The 16,158-nt window shown below is 41.1% G+C and overlaps 1 protein-coding gene across 2 annotated transcripts; it reads left to right on the top strand.

Annotated features, from left to right (window-relative positions):
- The first annotated feature begins 1,140 nt into the window (after positions 1-1,140).
- srl (sarcalumenin) lies at positions 1,141-15,505 on the top strand. 2 transcript variants are annotated; one of them, XM_046029618.1, is made up of 6 exons: positions 1,141-1,317; positions 9,818-9,916; positions 10,333-10,428; positions 12,584-12,700; positions 13,610-13,843; positions 13,947-15,505. In XM_046029618.1, the coding sequence occupies exons 1-6, from the start codon at positions 1,188-1,190 to the stop codon at positions 14,756-14,758; spliced, it is 1,488 nt and encodes a 495-aa protein (XP_045885574.1). In that variant the 5' UTR covers positions 1,141-1,187; the 3' UTR covers positions 14,759-15,505. The 2 variants fall into 2 exon arrangements, with proteins under 2 accessions (XP_045885574.1, XP_045885564.1); XM_046029608.1 differs by having other exon boundaries at positions 1,141-1,329.
- Positions 15,506-16,158: the final 653 nt, after the last annotated feature.

Raw genomic sequence — 16,158 nt, 5'->3', positions numbered from 1 at the left:
GTTTGTGAAATGAAGGCGATGAAGTTTTTACAGTCATTTGATCATCATTCTTTGTAAGGCAAAGCAATCATGGTAGCTCATTGTGAAGGATGCAATTCTTAATTTATTTTTTTCATCATTCATTTAGAGGAAGACACTGTGCCTTTTCAGTCTGTTTACCTGTAGTAACTGCATCTTAACAGAACACTGTAGGTTTGGGAAATGCACTTTCATACTCATTTAGATTACCACTCTCATATTTGTAAATATAAGACTATGAACTGGTTATCTTAGCTTAGATTAGCTCAGCACAAAGACTGGAGCTATAGCCTGTTATGTTGTGTCTGTTTAATCTTGTACAAAAAGTTTAACGCTATGAAATATGCCACATAACCCCCGTAAAACAGTGAACTTATGTTTTTACACTTCAGTTTTTGTACGGCTCAAACAAACTAAATATAACGTGTTAGTTAGTGAACTAGAGGTGCTAGTAGGCAAATTTTGTTACCTTTGGACAGAGCCAGGCTAGCTGTTTTTCCCTGTTTCTAGTCTTTGTGCCATGCTAAGCTAATGCACAGACATGAGAGCGTGTCAAGAAAACACATTTCCCAAAATGTCAAACTATTGCCCTGAAGGCTCAGCGCACTGAAACATACAGCTAGCCTGCCCTTTCTCCAAAGTTCAAACATCTTGCTAAACCAACACTGCTAAAACTCACCTTATGTTTTGTTTGTTTAATTGGAAATTGAAATACTCAAAAGGCTCTTGATTCATATGCTGAGTGGTATCAATGTTCTCATCCATCTCTTGTGAAGAAAGAAAAAAGCATATTTCCCAAAATGTTGAACTTTTCCTTTAATAGCAATCCTCTTAGAGTTGGACCACTTATTTCTTTGCCAGTCACAGTTAAATATAAGTCCTTTTAAAACATATTCCAGTCTCTAAAGCACAAATTTTTAATTACAATGAGGAAATGTAAATGTAAAGTTATCCTCACTGAGGAGTTGAGTGATTCAGCACTGAAACATAAAGCCAGGTCTTGGTGCATTGATGCCGAGGCCCAAGCTGCGACCTCTCTAAAAAGGAGAGTCAGCTGTTTGTACAAGTAGAGTCCCTGTGGCATGCTATGACTCCTGCAATACCTCCAACACAGAGATCTCAGCCCCTCCACCAGCTGGCCCTCTCTGTGTCCCGCCCCTTCTCTCTGCATGCCCTTTAACCTTCCTGCCTTGGTATATATAGTCTTTGTGACTATCAGAGTTCTCCTGGCAGCCATCATGAAGGGTACAGTCTTGATCTGCTGTTTCCTCTCCCTGCTGCTTTTGCAGGCCACAGCAGGTAAGAGTTTTGGTAAGCATTTTGGTCAAACATCTGGTGGATTCCTCCTGTTTTATGTTGGGTGGTGCACTGCGGGAACGAGATATGTGTGTGTACAAGTGTTGCCAATGAATGAAATAGTGATGTGGTGTAGGTTTTAGAGGCTGGTTTAATGAATGTTTGCTATGTTAGCTTGATCATACAGTGACTCTTCAGAGATGTGATTCAGACTGTTATAGGGATCAGGAATGGGCCAAAAGTAGGTAGTATAGGTAGGATCTTGTGTCCGTTGTGTGGGCAGTTTGTCATGAATGGCACTGGCTGTACGTGGGGACGGTGACAGTCATGGAGGCACCAGCCAAGGATAGAAAGAGACAGAAATGTTACCCCGGTCTTTCTTTGCCACCAAGCAGGACTATTTAAAATCTGTCACATTATAATTAAACAGATAGCACCCAGTACAAAATGAAAGATTTAAGGGGCTCTTTCTTGTTTTTATTAATTATAAAAATCCAAAACAAACACAGCACTTTAATGCCTAATGCTTTTAATGTATGGACAAATATCTTCTCATTATTTTTGGGGACTTTCTGAAGGCGAGCAGTTGAGGATTATTCAAATTTGAGTTCTGCCTCTCCTTTGGACTGACAGCATGTCAGCTGTTCTAAGCATGGCACCAGCTGATGGAAAGTCTTAGTCTAACCAAGGAGAGAACAGCCACGCGGGAGCTTGAATTGACGCTGAGCTTTTTGTCACCTATACTTCTACAGTTGAAGATTTGATCTCTTTTCTTCATTTTTGAATTCTATTTTCTACAACTTGGTTTAGAAGAATTTCTCCAGACTTGATATGCCTGCAGGGGCAACATTTCCTGTGATGATAATTCATAGCATCATAAACTACAGGGATCATGACAATCCCACAATAAATGTGATTGCATGGCATACATGGAGTTCACTGTCATAGTGACAACAACTTCTCCCAGATTACCCGTTGTAAAAATGCAGACTGGTCTGGGTCTGGACTGGAGCGGCTGGCGTTACCCTTGTCTGTCACCCTTGTCCGTCCTTGGGGTGGCGTTCAGCTCCAGAGCCCAGGGTGCAGGCCTCCATATTCCAGGCTGCTGTCAGGTGCCTAAGATTGGAAGGCGTGCTGAAACTCAATACTGTTCACTACAGTTTCTCCCTCCCTCTGCTCGACTCTCCTTCCCTCCTGATTCTCCACCCCTCCCAGCCCTATGCTTCCCTTTAGATACACTGCACAGCTGCTGTCACTCTGCACTGTCACAATCGCAATTTATTCCCAGCAGTTGGCCTTATAGGGACATGCATTCTCCAGGCAGGAGGGGCCGGGCTTTGGATGCAACTCATGCCTTTACAGACCCCATCTGCAGGCCCGTGCAGGTGTCTATTGGTCATCTCTAAATCTACTGCATGTGCGTATTGATTTGTTTTTGCTGAAGAGTACACAGGAATTTTGATTCCAGTACCTGCAGGTTCTGAATAATTATGAGAATCATGAACTTCTCGCCACTTAGTGTGTAATTATTTGTGTTACTGATTGGCTCGATCGCTGTCAGGAACTCCACTGAAGTAGCTGAATCTGCAGAGCGGAGCAGAAAGGGTAATCTCCTTCCAAAAAAATGTAAAATTGATTTGCTATCATTTCATCACAGGTTGTCTAACAGCCCTGACTGCGCAGATTTACAAGTCCAAAAAATATTCTAACACTATAATTTAGTAGATTTTGTCGATTTTGTAGAAGAGATATGTGTATGAAGAGAAATAAAACTGAAAGCAAGAGCAGGGACTACACATTGACATGATAATCTTGATGTTGTGAAATCTTACCCTCATTTCTGTCACGTGTCTCTGGTTCAAGGCTGAAGCCTGTAGATTACGTTAGCAACATGCACTGAATCAATTGATTGACAACATGACTTGTGGACTTGCTAGAAGGAATAATTTTAGTATAACATTGATTTGCATTCCTCTTTGTATGGTTGGGTATCATTAGGCTCTGGTGCAGGTGTGTGAACACACCTTTAGGTGTGGTAAGTAAGTATCTAAGGTGTGAACACACCTTCATCTGCCAGGTATGGAGTGCTTCCCAGATAGCTTATCTGACTCTGCCACAATATTTCCTTCCGTCATTTACCTGCAGGTGTAAATAACTTCCATCTTCATGCCAAAGCGCACAGGAAACCTGTGTTTTTTTGGGTGGTGTGAATGGTTCAACATACGTTACATGACTAACCTGGTTCCACAAATCTGCTCACTACCATGTAATGTGGGGGTAAACATAGGTCATTATTGTAACTGTGGGGTTATTATAAGGTTGCAAGAAACCTTACACTAACCAGGTCTTGTGTGAATGGTGCTGACTGACCAAATGGGGACTGAAGCTGTGTTCAGTGTCCGGTGTCATATGCGGTGTTTGAGTGTGAAAGGCGTTGAAGAGAGATAGACAAAAATGTCATTAGTGCAAATGTAATTACAGCATATTGCTAAAATACAACTATCAGAATCCGAGAGCTGACTTTTAAGATATACAAATATATCACAACCTCTTTGGGACCTTGATTAGTTCTTCACACCAGTGTGTTTATACTTGAGTGGTAATACTATCCATCCTCGATACAGTAAAAACATCTTTGGCCTCCTCACTTAGCAGGGGGAAGACATTGAAATTTAAAGGCACACTGTCTCCACGTGATCCTCTGTGATGGCATGTGGCATGTCTGGGACATCCCTCCGCTGGTAGTAGTAGAAGGGACACACCAGTCATACTCAACTGCTTTACTACACACCCCTCTTTAAGACGAGCCCCCCAGTCCCAAGGACACCTGACGTCCTTTCCTGGCTTTCTAACAGGAGAGCAGGGATAGAGGCATCAGATCAACACCTCAGCTTAAAGTGCCTTTGCCATTGCCTCTTCCTTTGAGCCCGTTATTCAACTTAATGTCTAGCTGTCAGTGAGCCCTTAGAGGACTTACACTGTGGATATGGCTCACGTAAGATGGCCTGTAAGGGTCAACCTTAAAGTCAGGTTGTTTTGATTTTACTGTAAAACAAAATACACTGAACCTAAAAGGGGGTCTGCCTTGTAGAAGTAATGATGATTGAATAGTGCTGTATTTGAAACTACTGTACCAGAACGGGAGTGGTCCTATTACAGTAACTCTCGCTTAGCCTGCACGTAGATACACAGTCAGTTCTAAGGGATGTAAATGTCTCTGGGTCTCCACACTGACTAACATAAAAAAACCCTAAAATAGGAGACGGCCATTCTGCCTCCTCCTCTGTCCATCTTCTTACCCATTGTGGGTCTATTTTTGACTATGGGGGAGTATCAGCTCCACAAACTGTGCCACCTGTTGCCATCCGTGGCCTCCCCTCACCACCACTGCTCTCACATCTCAGATTGACTGACCTAACTGCTAATAGAAGAATCATCTGCATTTTTATGGTTATAGGTTCGTTTAGCATTAATTAGGCTTTGTTTTTAGAGAACTGCATGTGCTGCTGTGTCCTTCTAAAATAAAATATAAAATAAAAATAAAATTGCTTGTGTTTGTCACATGCAATTTTAATCATTTTGTATTTTGAAAACCAGTGACTTTGTACAGTAAACATTGCCCATCCTGTTTAAATTGATGCTTCTGCATGGATCTATCCAGTGGAACCCCCTGGCCTTCATTTAAGGTTGCACGAATCCCCCGGGGCTCAGGATAAATCCCCTGCCAGGTCTGCTGGCCTCATCATGTTCAGTTTAATTCAATTTTCCTCCACTGTGCTACAAGCAGAACATGATCCTAGGGTTTTACACATACACATATACCTAATATATACAGTGTAAATGCACTGCAGATCCACACTAGCACACATTCATGGCCACAATCACTGGTTTTATACTTTCACTGCATTAAATAACGCATTTTCTTTTGTTTAACACTGGCTGTGGTATGTGCTTATTATTGTCTGAATTAGTTGACACCTCTCAAGAAATTTTTAATTTGTCTCCATTTCATCTGACTGTTCCTTGCTATGTATTTATTACTATGTCACAAACCATACTGTTGCATGTACAAGAAGTACGAGGCCCTCTCCTCTTGGCAGAGTCATATGAAAATGTGTTTATATATATTCCTATTTTTGTAGTAAAATTCAAATATCTCATGAAAGGAAAGGTGGTCTTTGAACATGAGCAGCATATTTGCACAGAAGTTTCATTCTTACAGTAGTTGATTGGCATTCTTCTGATGATTGAATAACCTCCACACTAGGATCTATAGTTGAGGCATGACTTACCCAGCTGCTGAGGCCGTGGTCTTATATCACCAACATTCCTAGTGGATGTGCTGATGCCGCCAGAATGTTTCTCCAAACTGAGGGAGGGTCGTGTGGCAACGGGCTCACTGAGGACACATGGTCCCGAGTACAGACGTCCAGGGTTCAACTCTCCTGGCGCCTGCAGGGTTAAATTTGAGCGCTGATGCAAGGTTCGCCTTCTGCAGGCAACACTACCTCTCTGATCTTTCCGGAGCTCTGTCCCAGGGCTTCCATCAGGGATTGGGAGGTGTTAACACGTTCACAGCAGTTAAGGCCCACTCAAGAGGCTAGTGTTAAAAGACACGACTCTTCTGAGTGATGAGTCCAGTTACAGAAGCTTGAGTATGCTTTGTGTGCTGCAGGGATGGGCCGTGTTCCTCAAAAGCCACTTCAGCCTACAAGTTGAATCATCTTGAGTATCATCTGGAAGCTGACTCACACTGACTCGTTGTGTAATTCATCTATTCTTTACTCAGTGTTTAATTTCTGTCCTTGCAATGTTTCTCTTTGAGCATCAGGGGATGCTAAATGGCCACCATGTATCACAGATAGTGGCACACGATAACCTCACTTATTTAGTTTAGTTTGTTAACTTTATTTGACACTGTATTGAGTGGAGTTGCAAGAGAGACAGATTAACCCATTTTCTCTTGCACTGTTTTGGCAATAGCTGCTATTCATCCTCTTCTCTTATGGCCCCACCCTACGCCCTTGAGAATTCTCCTTAAGAATAAAGACTAAACTCAAAGCCCTTTACATGTTTAAATACTTACTGTCATATACATAGATTAGTTACAGAATCTTTTTAGGGATTGCACCCTCATACCCTCCTTTTATTCTGGCTGCTAACCTTCTGGCTTCTCTTATTCTTGCACCGTGCTGGGAGCAACATTACACAGACTTATTTTTAGCAGGTTGACTCGGGGAGAATCAGTGGTGCTACACTGTTCCTTAACTGGCAGTGTGTGTCACTACTGCCACACTGCAAAGGAGCAACTGTTGGAAAGCCATACAATATGTTATTGTGAGGGGTCTTTTATGGTCATTACATTTTTGTTTATCATTGCCCATACTCAAATGCTGCTTTTGGACTTTTTTCATGCATTTTTCATGAATGGGGAACACTTGCTATCTCTGCCTCAGTTGGCAAATTCCTGTATTTAACCCAGTTAATTTTATTGAATGTAAATCTATTTGTACTTTAAATACCTTTGGTTCATAAATGTAAACAAGTTTCAGCTTCAAGCTTGTAAACAAACAGGCCTTCAGATGATTTTACTTTTGGACAAAGTAACATGCCATTCTGACTCCTGATATGAAACACTAGAAATCACTGACGACATACAGTGGCTGCACTCCAGGCAAAAGTGCAGGATGCCATGACAGTGCTACCCTCTGAGAGTTTTGAGTCTTCTAATATTGATACAGCCACAAAGCAAGACTGTGAAATGTGCTCAATGTGAAAGATGAGGTTACCCTGCTATTGTATAGCCCTTTTACAAGTACTAACATACACACACACATTAATAAGTGGCATACAATGAGAAACAAATATTTGGTGAAATGGTCGCTTTGATTATGCCATTTGTTATATTGTAAACATAAAAACTTCTCAAATGTCAGCATTAATAAAAGATCAGTCAAAAGGGGAAAAATTTTGTAAATCATTGCTTCGATATGATACACTTTTCTGCTTAGTACACAGAAGGAAACACCAACCAATGACAGCTATGAAAGTATGTAAACATGTGAATGAAATTAAGTAGTATTTGAAGGGAATTTGGTGAAGTTGCTGGAAATGGGTTTATGGAGAGTAAGCTTGAGTGTTTACATTCTGTTGATCCAGACAGAACCTTCTTGTGAGGAGTGCTGACATGGTCAGAAAACATGAAATATATATATATATATATATATATATATATATATATATATATATATATATATAAAGCTCTTGGAACAACAGCCTAATAGTTATTCATGGTGGTGTTAAGTTCCAGATCAATATGCTGTTACAAAACAAAGTGACTGAAGTAAGACTGTAGATGTGTAATTTAAAATTGTGTCCCTCTGGCCTAAGATGTCTGCAGTTGTAACCTTGTAAAACATCTTTTACCTTCCCTTACCAAATGCTTAAACTTTACACCTGTTTTGAAATGTGTATTGCACAAATGCCCAGGGATCAATGCGCCTGAGATCAAAGGATCACGCTCTGGTAAACAGTACCACCTTTTCATTATTTCTGACATATAATTAGTTTTTAGACTTCAGTGTTGGAAAGGAGGAGTTCAAGGAAGTCAAGAGATGTGCAGCTGGGGAGGTTATATCAAACTTTCAATCTTGTTTTAAGATGAAGCCAAGGATTTCTTTTGAAATATATTAGTACGTTTTCTGTGCCACTAAACTGAATTTAACTGGGCTGCTATGACAGGTGCAGAAGATGTGATTATATAACATAATCAATATTCAGATTATGCCATGTGTTTTACACAGTGTAACTTACTAGGGAATGACTACAATTAATCACCCCTACATCTGCTACAATCAGCTTTAATATTCCACTAACATCCTTTAAAATTCCCAAACAACTCTATTAGGGGAGTGTCTAGTTGCTTGGAAACTAAGACCCATAACCCACTAGGGCATGGAAGGGGGTACAAGAAAGACTTCCCAACTGCTCCTATATATAGTTCACAGCCGTAGCAGGATTGTCTGGAGCAGGACAGTGTGGGAGGCATTACAGGGAGGCCTGGGCACACAAGGACAGGCCTCACAGCGCGAGAAGTCTGTGATAGGTGGGTAAATATAGAAGAGAAAAGACAGAGGATTGCAGATCATTGTCTCATCATGTATATTACTGATGGGAACAGTCAGTCCAGCCCTGATTTCTCCTCCCGGTAAGCTGGGGGGTAAACTGGGGAAATCCCCCTCTCTCTCTGTCACTTTCTTATGTTTGCTGTTGTTATACAGCCAATGGTGATGCCAGACAAACGTCTGTGTCTGTTTATTTCCAGAGTTTGCTTTCTAAATTAAGAACTGATTGTACTAACAGCTGTGATCTAAGTTGACATGGCACACTGGTGAGCGGATATGTTCTCTCAGATTTTCTCTCTCTCTATCACACATGCACAACATTGAAGGGCGCCAAAATGTAAGCCACTTTGGGAACAAAAAGCTCCAAATATAATGCATGTACATTGAAGGAAAGTAACCCATTTTTCCATAGAGAACCCTACAAAAAAATTAAACAACAAAAGACTTCTACTCCAAAGCTCCAAAAATTCATGAAAATACATTTTGATGAAAACAGAGATTGTCATCTTTTTAGATTTGTTTTGTGTGTTTAAGAAAAGTGACACTGATTTCTGCACATTATGTAAATAATAAAACATAAAAAACATAACCAATGAATTTGTAGTGCTCACACATGGTGAAGTTAGGTGTTCCCAGTGTTCTCATGTTCAAAGCACATAAATAAGGGTCTCTCAGAACTGACTGAAAATAACTGAGGGGATGATTGGATTTCCCTGTGGCATATGTTCTGTGCTGAAAAGTATCACACGGCAGGGAATGAAACAAGGAAGTCTGCCACATTGTAATCACCAACAAGTATCACTTATTCATGCACTGATACTTGTCATTCTTGCCAGAAACTTGGCAAACATTTGATGGGTGCTGGCATGCAGTGAACACTCTTTACTCATAAATACATTCTGTATTTACAAAGATAACAGTAAGACAGAGAGATGGATGGAAGTGAAGACAGCAGAAAAGACGATGTTGGAAAAGCAATTTGTTGTACAACATTTACATGCCACATTTGATCATGTGACAGCACAAATATCCTGTATGTCAGAATTAATTTTGGCAATGCAAAACTGTCACCCAGCATTTATTCGATCAACTCTGTCACACTAAAATTCCCAGCACTGGTGACACATTTTGAGACGCTTGATGTGGTGATTGATGAGCATCCAGAAATAGCAGCACCGTCTGCCTCTGTAGCAAAGCTTTGTTGAACATGTACTGTATGTCATCAGCCCCGGTGTGAGCTTCATAATGAAACTGTCACTGGATTTGTTTGCACCAAGTCTGGCCACCTGGGTCCACTTCCTTTACACCTTTATCAGACCATTAAAGACGTACACTGAGGACTTTAACCAAGTTCAATTTTGTTAATATTGTTTTTGCAGATGAAGAAGTGGAAGATTTCACCACCGTCCTCAGAGACAGATCTCACATCGACGAGACGCTGCGACTTGCAACTGAGGAAAAAGCAGGAGACTATGCAGGTGAGGTCATTATTCAGCAGATGTGTGTTTTTGCTTAGACTACACAACAGTTTAGGGAAAGCATGTTAAGCAGTTCAATTTTAAAAGTTTCTTACAAACTTACAAGTTTCTTCCTAATTTAGGATTTTTATTGCAACACATAATCAAGGAAGGCGGTTGACTATTAGAGTGTGTATTAAATCTGAGGTCACAAAATAAATCTAAGAGATGGTTAACAAAATAGAATCAATATGAAAATAGTTTGCAACATAAAGTTTTTCTTGTGATGTATTTTAAATATTTGCTGGATAATTCAGGCCTCCAAACATTAGATACCACAAGAGCTGGTAATAAGCTGGCTATGAAATTGCCCCTCACCTATTTTTAAACATCTTTTTCATCTTTATCATCATTTCCTCTTGCTTCTCATCCTCCAGCGGCTCTGGAGAGGTTGCGGAAGATCTACCACACGTCCATCAAGCCGATGGAGCAGGCCTACAAATACAATGAGCTGAGGCAGCACGAGATTTCAGGTATCACAGAGGCTTCGGCTACGTCTGCACTGTGGTCTGATGTGTGGGGTTTTCTGTTTGGGTTGCTTTGTTGACTGATTTATTGATCTGTTTGTACACACATTAAATTTTAGGAGCTTTTATTGTATGTTATTATTTTGTATTTGGGCTCTCTGACTCACTGTTATATGAAAATATGGGCTGTGTGATATGTTTATGATCATGCAGAGGTCATGTGTAGGCTCTTAGGCACACTAAAACATTGTTGGTCCAGGAAAAAGCTAAAAGTAGTACTTTATCATTTTGTCTAAATCACTCCATTCATGCCACTTTAAAATATTTCTTCCCCTTTTCTTCTCTTAATTTTCCCCCCAATATTTTTTGTAATGTCCCTGTTTGTTTTTTCAAATGATTTTGCACTGTGCAGGGTTTCTTCACTGCCAAGAACAAACTCTACATCCCCACAGTGCAAGAAAGCCCGCCCTCTTGTGGCTTCTTAGGCTTGGCATACATGCAAACATGTCAAATGTATCATGCCAACAAATGAACAGTTATTTTTTTATAGAAGAGAGTTAAAAACTACAGACAAAAAATTTCCCTGAATTGCCTGACCACAGAGGCACACCATCCACTTGTCGACAGACATGTTTGACACATTAGGTCAAATATGGGACTAGATCTCATTCCCATTCGTGCACATTGTTACCCCTCCCTATTTCTTCTAAAAAACCTCACACCCTCACTCCTCACTCTCCTCCACGTCCTCTTCCCTTCACTTCTCTGTGCTCCACCCTCTCCCGTCCATCCCCATCTCCTCCACTCCCCTCATCTAACAGCCTACCCCGGACGAACCCTGGGGGACTCAGCCACAGGTGGGTGTGGGCGAGGCTTATCTGTGCATGGCACTGCCTGAAGTGCTCTGCCCCTTCCTTTCCCCCCTTCATTTGTCCTCACACATTTGTGAGCTACTTAGATCCATATAAACACTGCACTGCTCCCTGTGGGTCAAACATTTCAAGCACGTTTCACTTTGAGTGACACCTATCACTGAGTGGGCATCATCAAAGTGATCCACAGGTGAAAGGTTCAACCCATCGAGGGCAGGGCGCAACAGTTTTATACACAATGTTTACTCAAAATGGATTTACACTTTCTTTATTTACTTATTTCAACCAAAACTCCAATTCCATACTAAAGAATTAAAAGGGAAGAAATGTAAACAAAAAGTTAACTTATGGATATTTAGCTTGTTAGTGTTTAGGCAGCACATTGTCTACAGCATTCACAGAGAGACCAAGCATTCAGTTGTTTAGTTTTGAGTGTAAAATTTAAAATATGGAGGGGGTTGCATGTGCAGTTCTGGCTTCAGCAAAGGACACAAGTTTTAGGAGGGGACACTGGTGGGAAAATGGTGGTCAGTGTTTGACTACGAGTGAGCTGACTGACTTTTTTTCACACTCATTTTTTAAAAAATGATTTAAAAATCCACTTCAGGGGTGGTTATTTTAAAATGATGAATAGTTTAGTTTTTTTCAGTGATGGCATTTTCTCTTTTTTATCCTCATTTTCTGTTTGGACCAGTAGGCTATAACACAATTTTCCTGTGCACTACCAAAACGACACAATGTCCACTCACAACACACGTGACAGCTGTCACTCAGCTTGCTCTGAAAGCCTGTTCAGTCTTATATCAAGAGTAATGGCCCGGCTTTGTCGTGTGTCACTGAGATATGGCTGCAGCATTTCATTGAAATGTTTTCTATGCTTTTTTTTACAATTCTTATATTTTCTAACAGCTTTGAAACACGTTTCGTTGCCTATCTGTCTTTTTTCTTCTATGTCAGTCTTACAAAATACTCCTCTGTGCTCTGGAGTGTACGTGCCATTCTGACTTGCTTCTTGGTTGAAGCATGTCAGAATAGCACTAGGGGTTCATCCCAAAGTAACCCCAGAAACCATTGTTCTTCTTATGAGGCACAAAAGGAATGGACACTGTAGCAAACACCAGCTTCTTTTGGCAACATGTCAATATTGAACAGCTCAAGTTCCCACACCTTTTCTTATCAACAGGAAATCATTTTTCACACAATATTTGGGATGAACTTGAGAGGTTCTTTGAATCATATAGCCATCCATTTGAGATTTTAATCATTGTTGTCTCTCCTTCCCCTTACAGATGGAGAGATTACCTCTAAACCCATGGTGCTGTTCCTGGGACCCTGGAGTGTAGGAAAGTCCTCCATGATCAATTACCTCCTGGGCATGCACGACAGCCCCTATCAGCTTTACACAGGTATGTTCCACATATTTTCATTTTAAATTAGCAACAAACAAAGTTTAATGTTGAAATCATTTGTACTACAATCCAATAATGATGAAGTAACCCTAAAAAGCTATCATAAATCTACAGGACCATTAGAGTGGCAGCTGCCTTATCTAAATCGTACATGGTTTAATGTGTAAATGCAACACTATCAATGTGATTATTAAGTGGCAATCAGCACCACAGAGGTTTTGTTGAATTAGAACAGTGATTTCTGGCAACTGTAAATTTGTTTAAAGTGGTTATAACTGATGTTTTTATAATAACAATAACAATGTGAAAACAATGTGTAATGTGAAAGGGATAAAAAAGGGAGTGTTACGGCCTGAAATTGCAGCTTCCCTCGGCTTTAGGGAGTTTCATAACAGCTTTCAGCTCATTGTTTATCTGTCTGGCCCATGGCTTTACTGGGCTGTTTTCTCAGCAGAAATTCTCTAAAAACTGTACACTACCTGCTCAGCACCAAAGTGCACAGTAGTCACCAGCTGGTGAACATAGTGGAACATTTAGCATATAAAGAGGCAGGAGTTGGTAGAGACTAAAAACAGAGCTAAAAGAGAGAAAATTGAAAATTGGACTTACATTCGCCGTGGCAACAAACATGACTCCGAATGAGAGATGTTGCTCCATAATTACTGAATGTGTAAATAAGCAACTGGTTGCTAACAGGTTCGCCATATCAACTTAAAAGGTGATGATTTGTCAGTGTTGTCTTCACAACTGACCCTATGTGGCCAAAGATCAGTTATTGCAGGTTTCCCCAGTGTATACACAAATCTCTCATCTCTGCCTAAATCTACTCAGTGTTTCCCAATCTATTTTCCTTCTTGAGACTGTTCTTGCTAATCTCTCTCTTTTGTCCTATCAACTTGTCTTCAGGAGCTGAGCCTACTACCTCTGAGTTCACTGTAATTATGCACGGGGAGAAGATCCGCTCTGTTGAGGGTATTGTTATGGCAGCAGACAGCTCTCGGTCCTTCTCTCCCCTGGAGAAGTTTGGCCAAAACTTCTTGGAAAAGCTGATTGGTATTGAGATGCCCCACAAGCTGCTGGAACGTGTGACTTTTGTGGACACACCAGGAATCATTGAGAACAGGAAGCAGCAGGAGAGAGGTAAAACCTTCTGTTTGCAGATTTTCACATATTACACTTCTTATACAAAGTAGTTGGCTGCAGTCTGTATTCAGTGGTTTACTTATTCTCTTCTTCCGTCCAGGCTATCCTTTCAATGATGTTTGCCAGTGGTTCATAGACCGTGCTGACCTGATCTTCGTGGTGTTTGATCCCACCAAGCTGGACGTTGGCCTGGAGCTGGAGATGCTCTTCCGGCAGTTGAAGGGTCGTGAATCCCAGATTCGCATCATCCTAAACAAGGCTGACAACCTGGCCACCCAGGACTTAATGAGAGTCTATGGAGCGCTCTTTTGGAGCTTAGCTCCTCTCATCAATGTGACTGAACCCCCCCGCGTCTACGTCAGCTCTTTCTGGCCATATGACTATGCCCCTGACACCAGCCGTGAGCTCTTCAAGCGAGAAGAGATCTCCCTCCTGGAAGATCTGAATCAGGTGATTGAAAACCGCATGGAAAACAAAATCGCCTTCATCCGGCAACATGGCATCCGCGTGCGCATCCACGGCCTGCTGGTAGACCGCTACGTCCAGACCTTTAAAGAGAAGATGAGCTTCTTCAGTGACCCTGATCTAGTCTTCAAGGAGATTGTGGACGACCCAGACAAGTTCTACATTTTCAAATCCATCCTAGCCAAGACCAATGTCAGCAAGTTTGACCTGCCCAACCGCGATGCTTACCGTGACTTCTTTGGCATTAATCCAGTCACCAACTTCAAGCCCCTGACGGCTCAGTGCTCTTACATGGGAGGCTGTCTGCTGGATAAGATTGAGAGGGCAATCACCAATGAGCTGCCTGCCCTTCTGAGCAGCATTAACTCTGGCAAGCAGCCTGGCCTGTCCTCCTGTGAGGCCACTGGTTGTGGTGAAAAGCCAAAGAATCGTTATCGGAAGAACTGAGGAAAACACAATAACTTGAGTGGGGGAAGTAAGAAGAGAAAGTGTCTGATGGAAGCCAACCCTGTTTTTGTCAGAATGCCTGTATTGTTGAGGAGACAGAAGAGAGGAGATTAGTGTTTGTTTTTTTCCTCAGGAGAATATGGGGAGGTGCATTTAGGAACCATGGGAATGAGGCAGATAGAGGGAGGGAAGGGTCATTGTTTGATAAGGCAGCTTAAGGACACAAGTGCTGAAGAAATGAGAACATGCCACTGATCACTGAGTTTCGTTTAAATACACGCCCTCCTCTCTCCCTTGCACAATCACAGTGGACTGTCTGGAATTTTTGGGGGATTGGGGAAGTGATGATGTGATGAAACACAGACACAGAAAAAATAAAAATTTAAAATCCCAAGACTGAAAACAATCAAATACCAGCTCCCTTGTATGTGAATAAAACGGGAAAAGTGGAAACAGGAGTTACAAATTTGTGTTGTAAAATCTTGAGAATTACATTGCAGAAAGTCAATTCCATAAGCTTCAGAAGCTGTTTTTTAAGTAGCCATTTTGTGGGTGCTATACAAAGCGTCTGTATTTGGGAAATCTGCTTTTGACATAAATAGAACATTAACATTGCATGTTAGGTGTCACGTCGTATTAAACAAATGCATGCATTTCCTTCTAACATAAAGTTTAAGTAATATTTCCTCATTTAACTGAAACTAGAACCCTGCCATGCAACAAATACGGCCTTTTTTCTTAGTTTTGTATGCTTGTCAGTCCTGGTTGTTGACAACCTGTAAGATGAGCACTGTGATGGAAGCAGAGGTCAGGGTTCAAGGGTCAGAGTCTTCAAAGCGGGGTTGGTATGTCCATTCTGCTTCACTTCTTAACTGATCTTACTGTTTCTGTTTCTGCGTTTCTGCGTCTATAAATTTGCCAGTCTTTGGCAAAAATTCAGTACCGTGTTGTAAATGTTTTTGTCCTTGAACGATAAGCTTCCCAGCTTTTTGAAGCTGAATGACCATAAAAAATGACACATGAAGGATGCCTTTGGATTATAGCTGCCTTTAGCCATTTGTTAGAAAGCTATTTATTGATTTTTCTGTGTAAACTTTCCAAATGGGCATTGAAATAGGCTGTGAATGTATACTAAAAAATCCTGCTACGCAACTTTACAAACCACCACTGCAAGATTATAAAAGTGGATTTCTTAGCTTGCAAAAAGTGGGCTGGAGGTAAAGGTGAAGTGGAGGACTCATGAGCTGATCCCTGACCTCTGTGGAAAGAAGGAAGACCCAAATACTAACCTTTACACCCGACGGTTTTGCAGTGATACATGTCATAGCTGCGAGTTCTTATGTAAGCCTACCTCAGTGAACTTCCCAGGACTATGGCATGGTAAAACTATTAAAATAGTT

Source organism: Micropterus dolomieu, linkage group LG02 (genome assembly GCF_021292245.1).
Source record: "Micropterus dolomieu isolate WLL.071019.BEF.003 ecotype Adirondacks linkage group LG02, ASM2129224v1, whole genome shotgun sequence".
Taxonomy (NCBI): domain Eukaryota; kingdom Metazoa; phylum Chordata; class Actinopteri; order Centrarchiformes; family Centrarchidae; genus Micropterus; species Micropterus dolomieu.
Note: the sequence above shows the minus strand (reverse complement) of the source record. Positions and strands in the feature narration are given on the sequence as shown.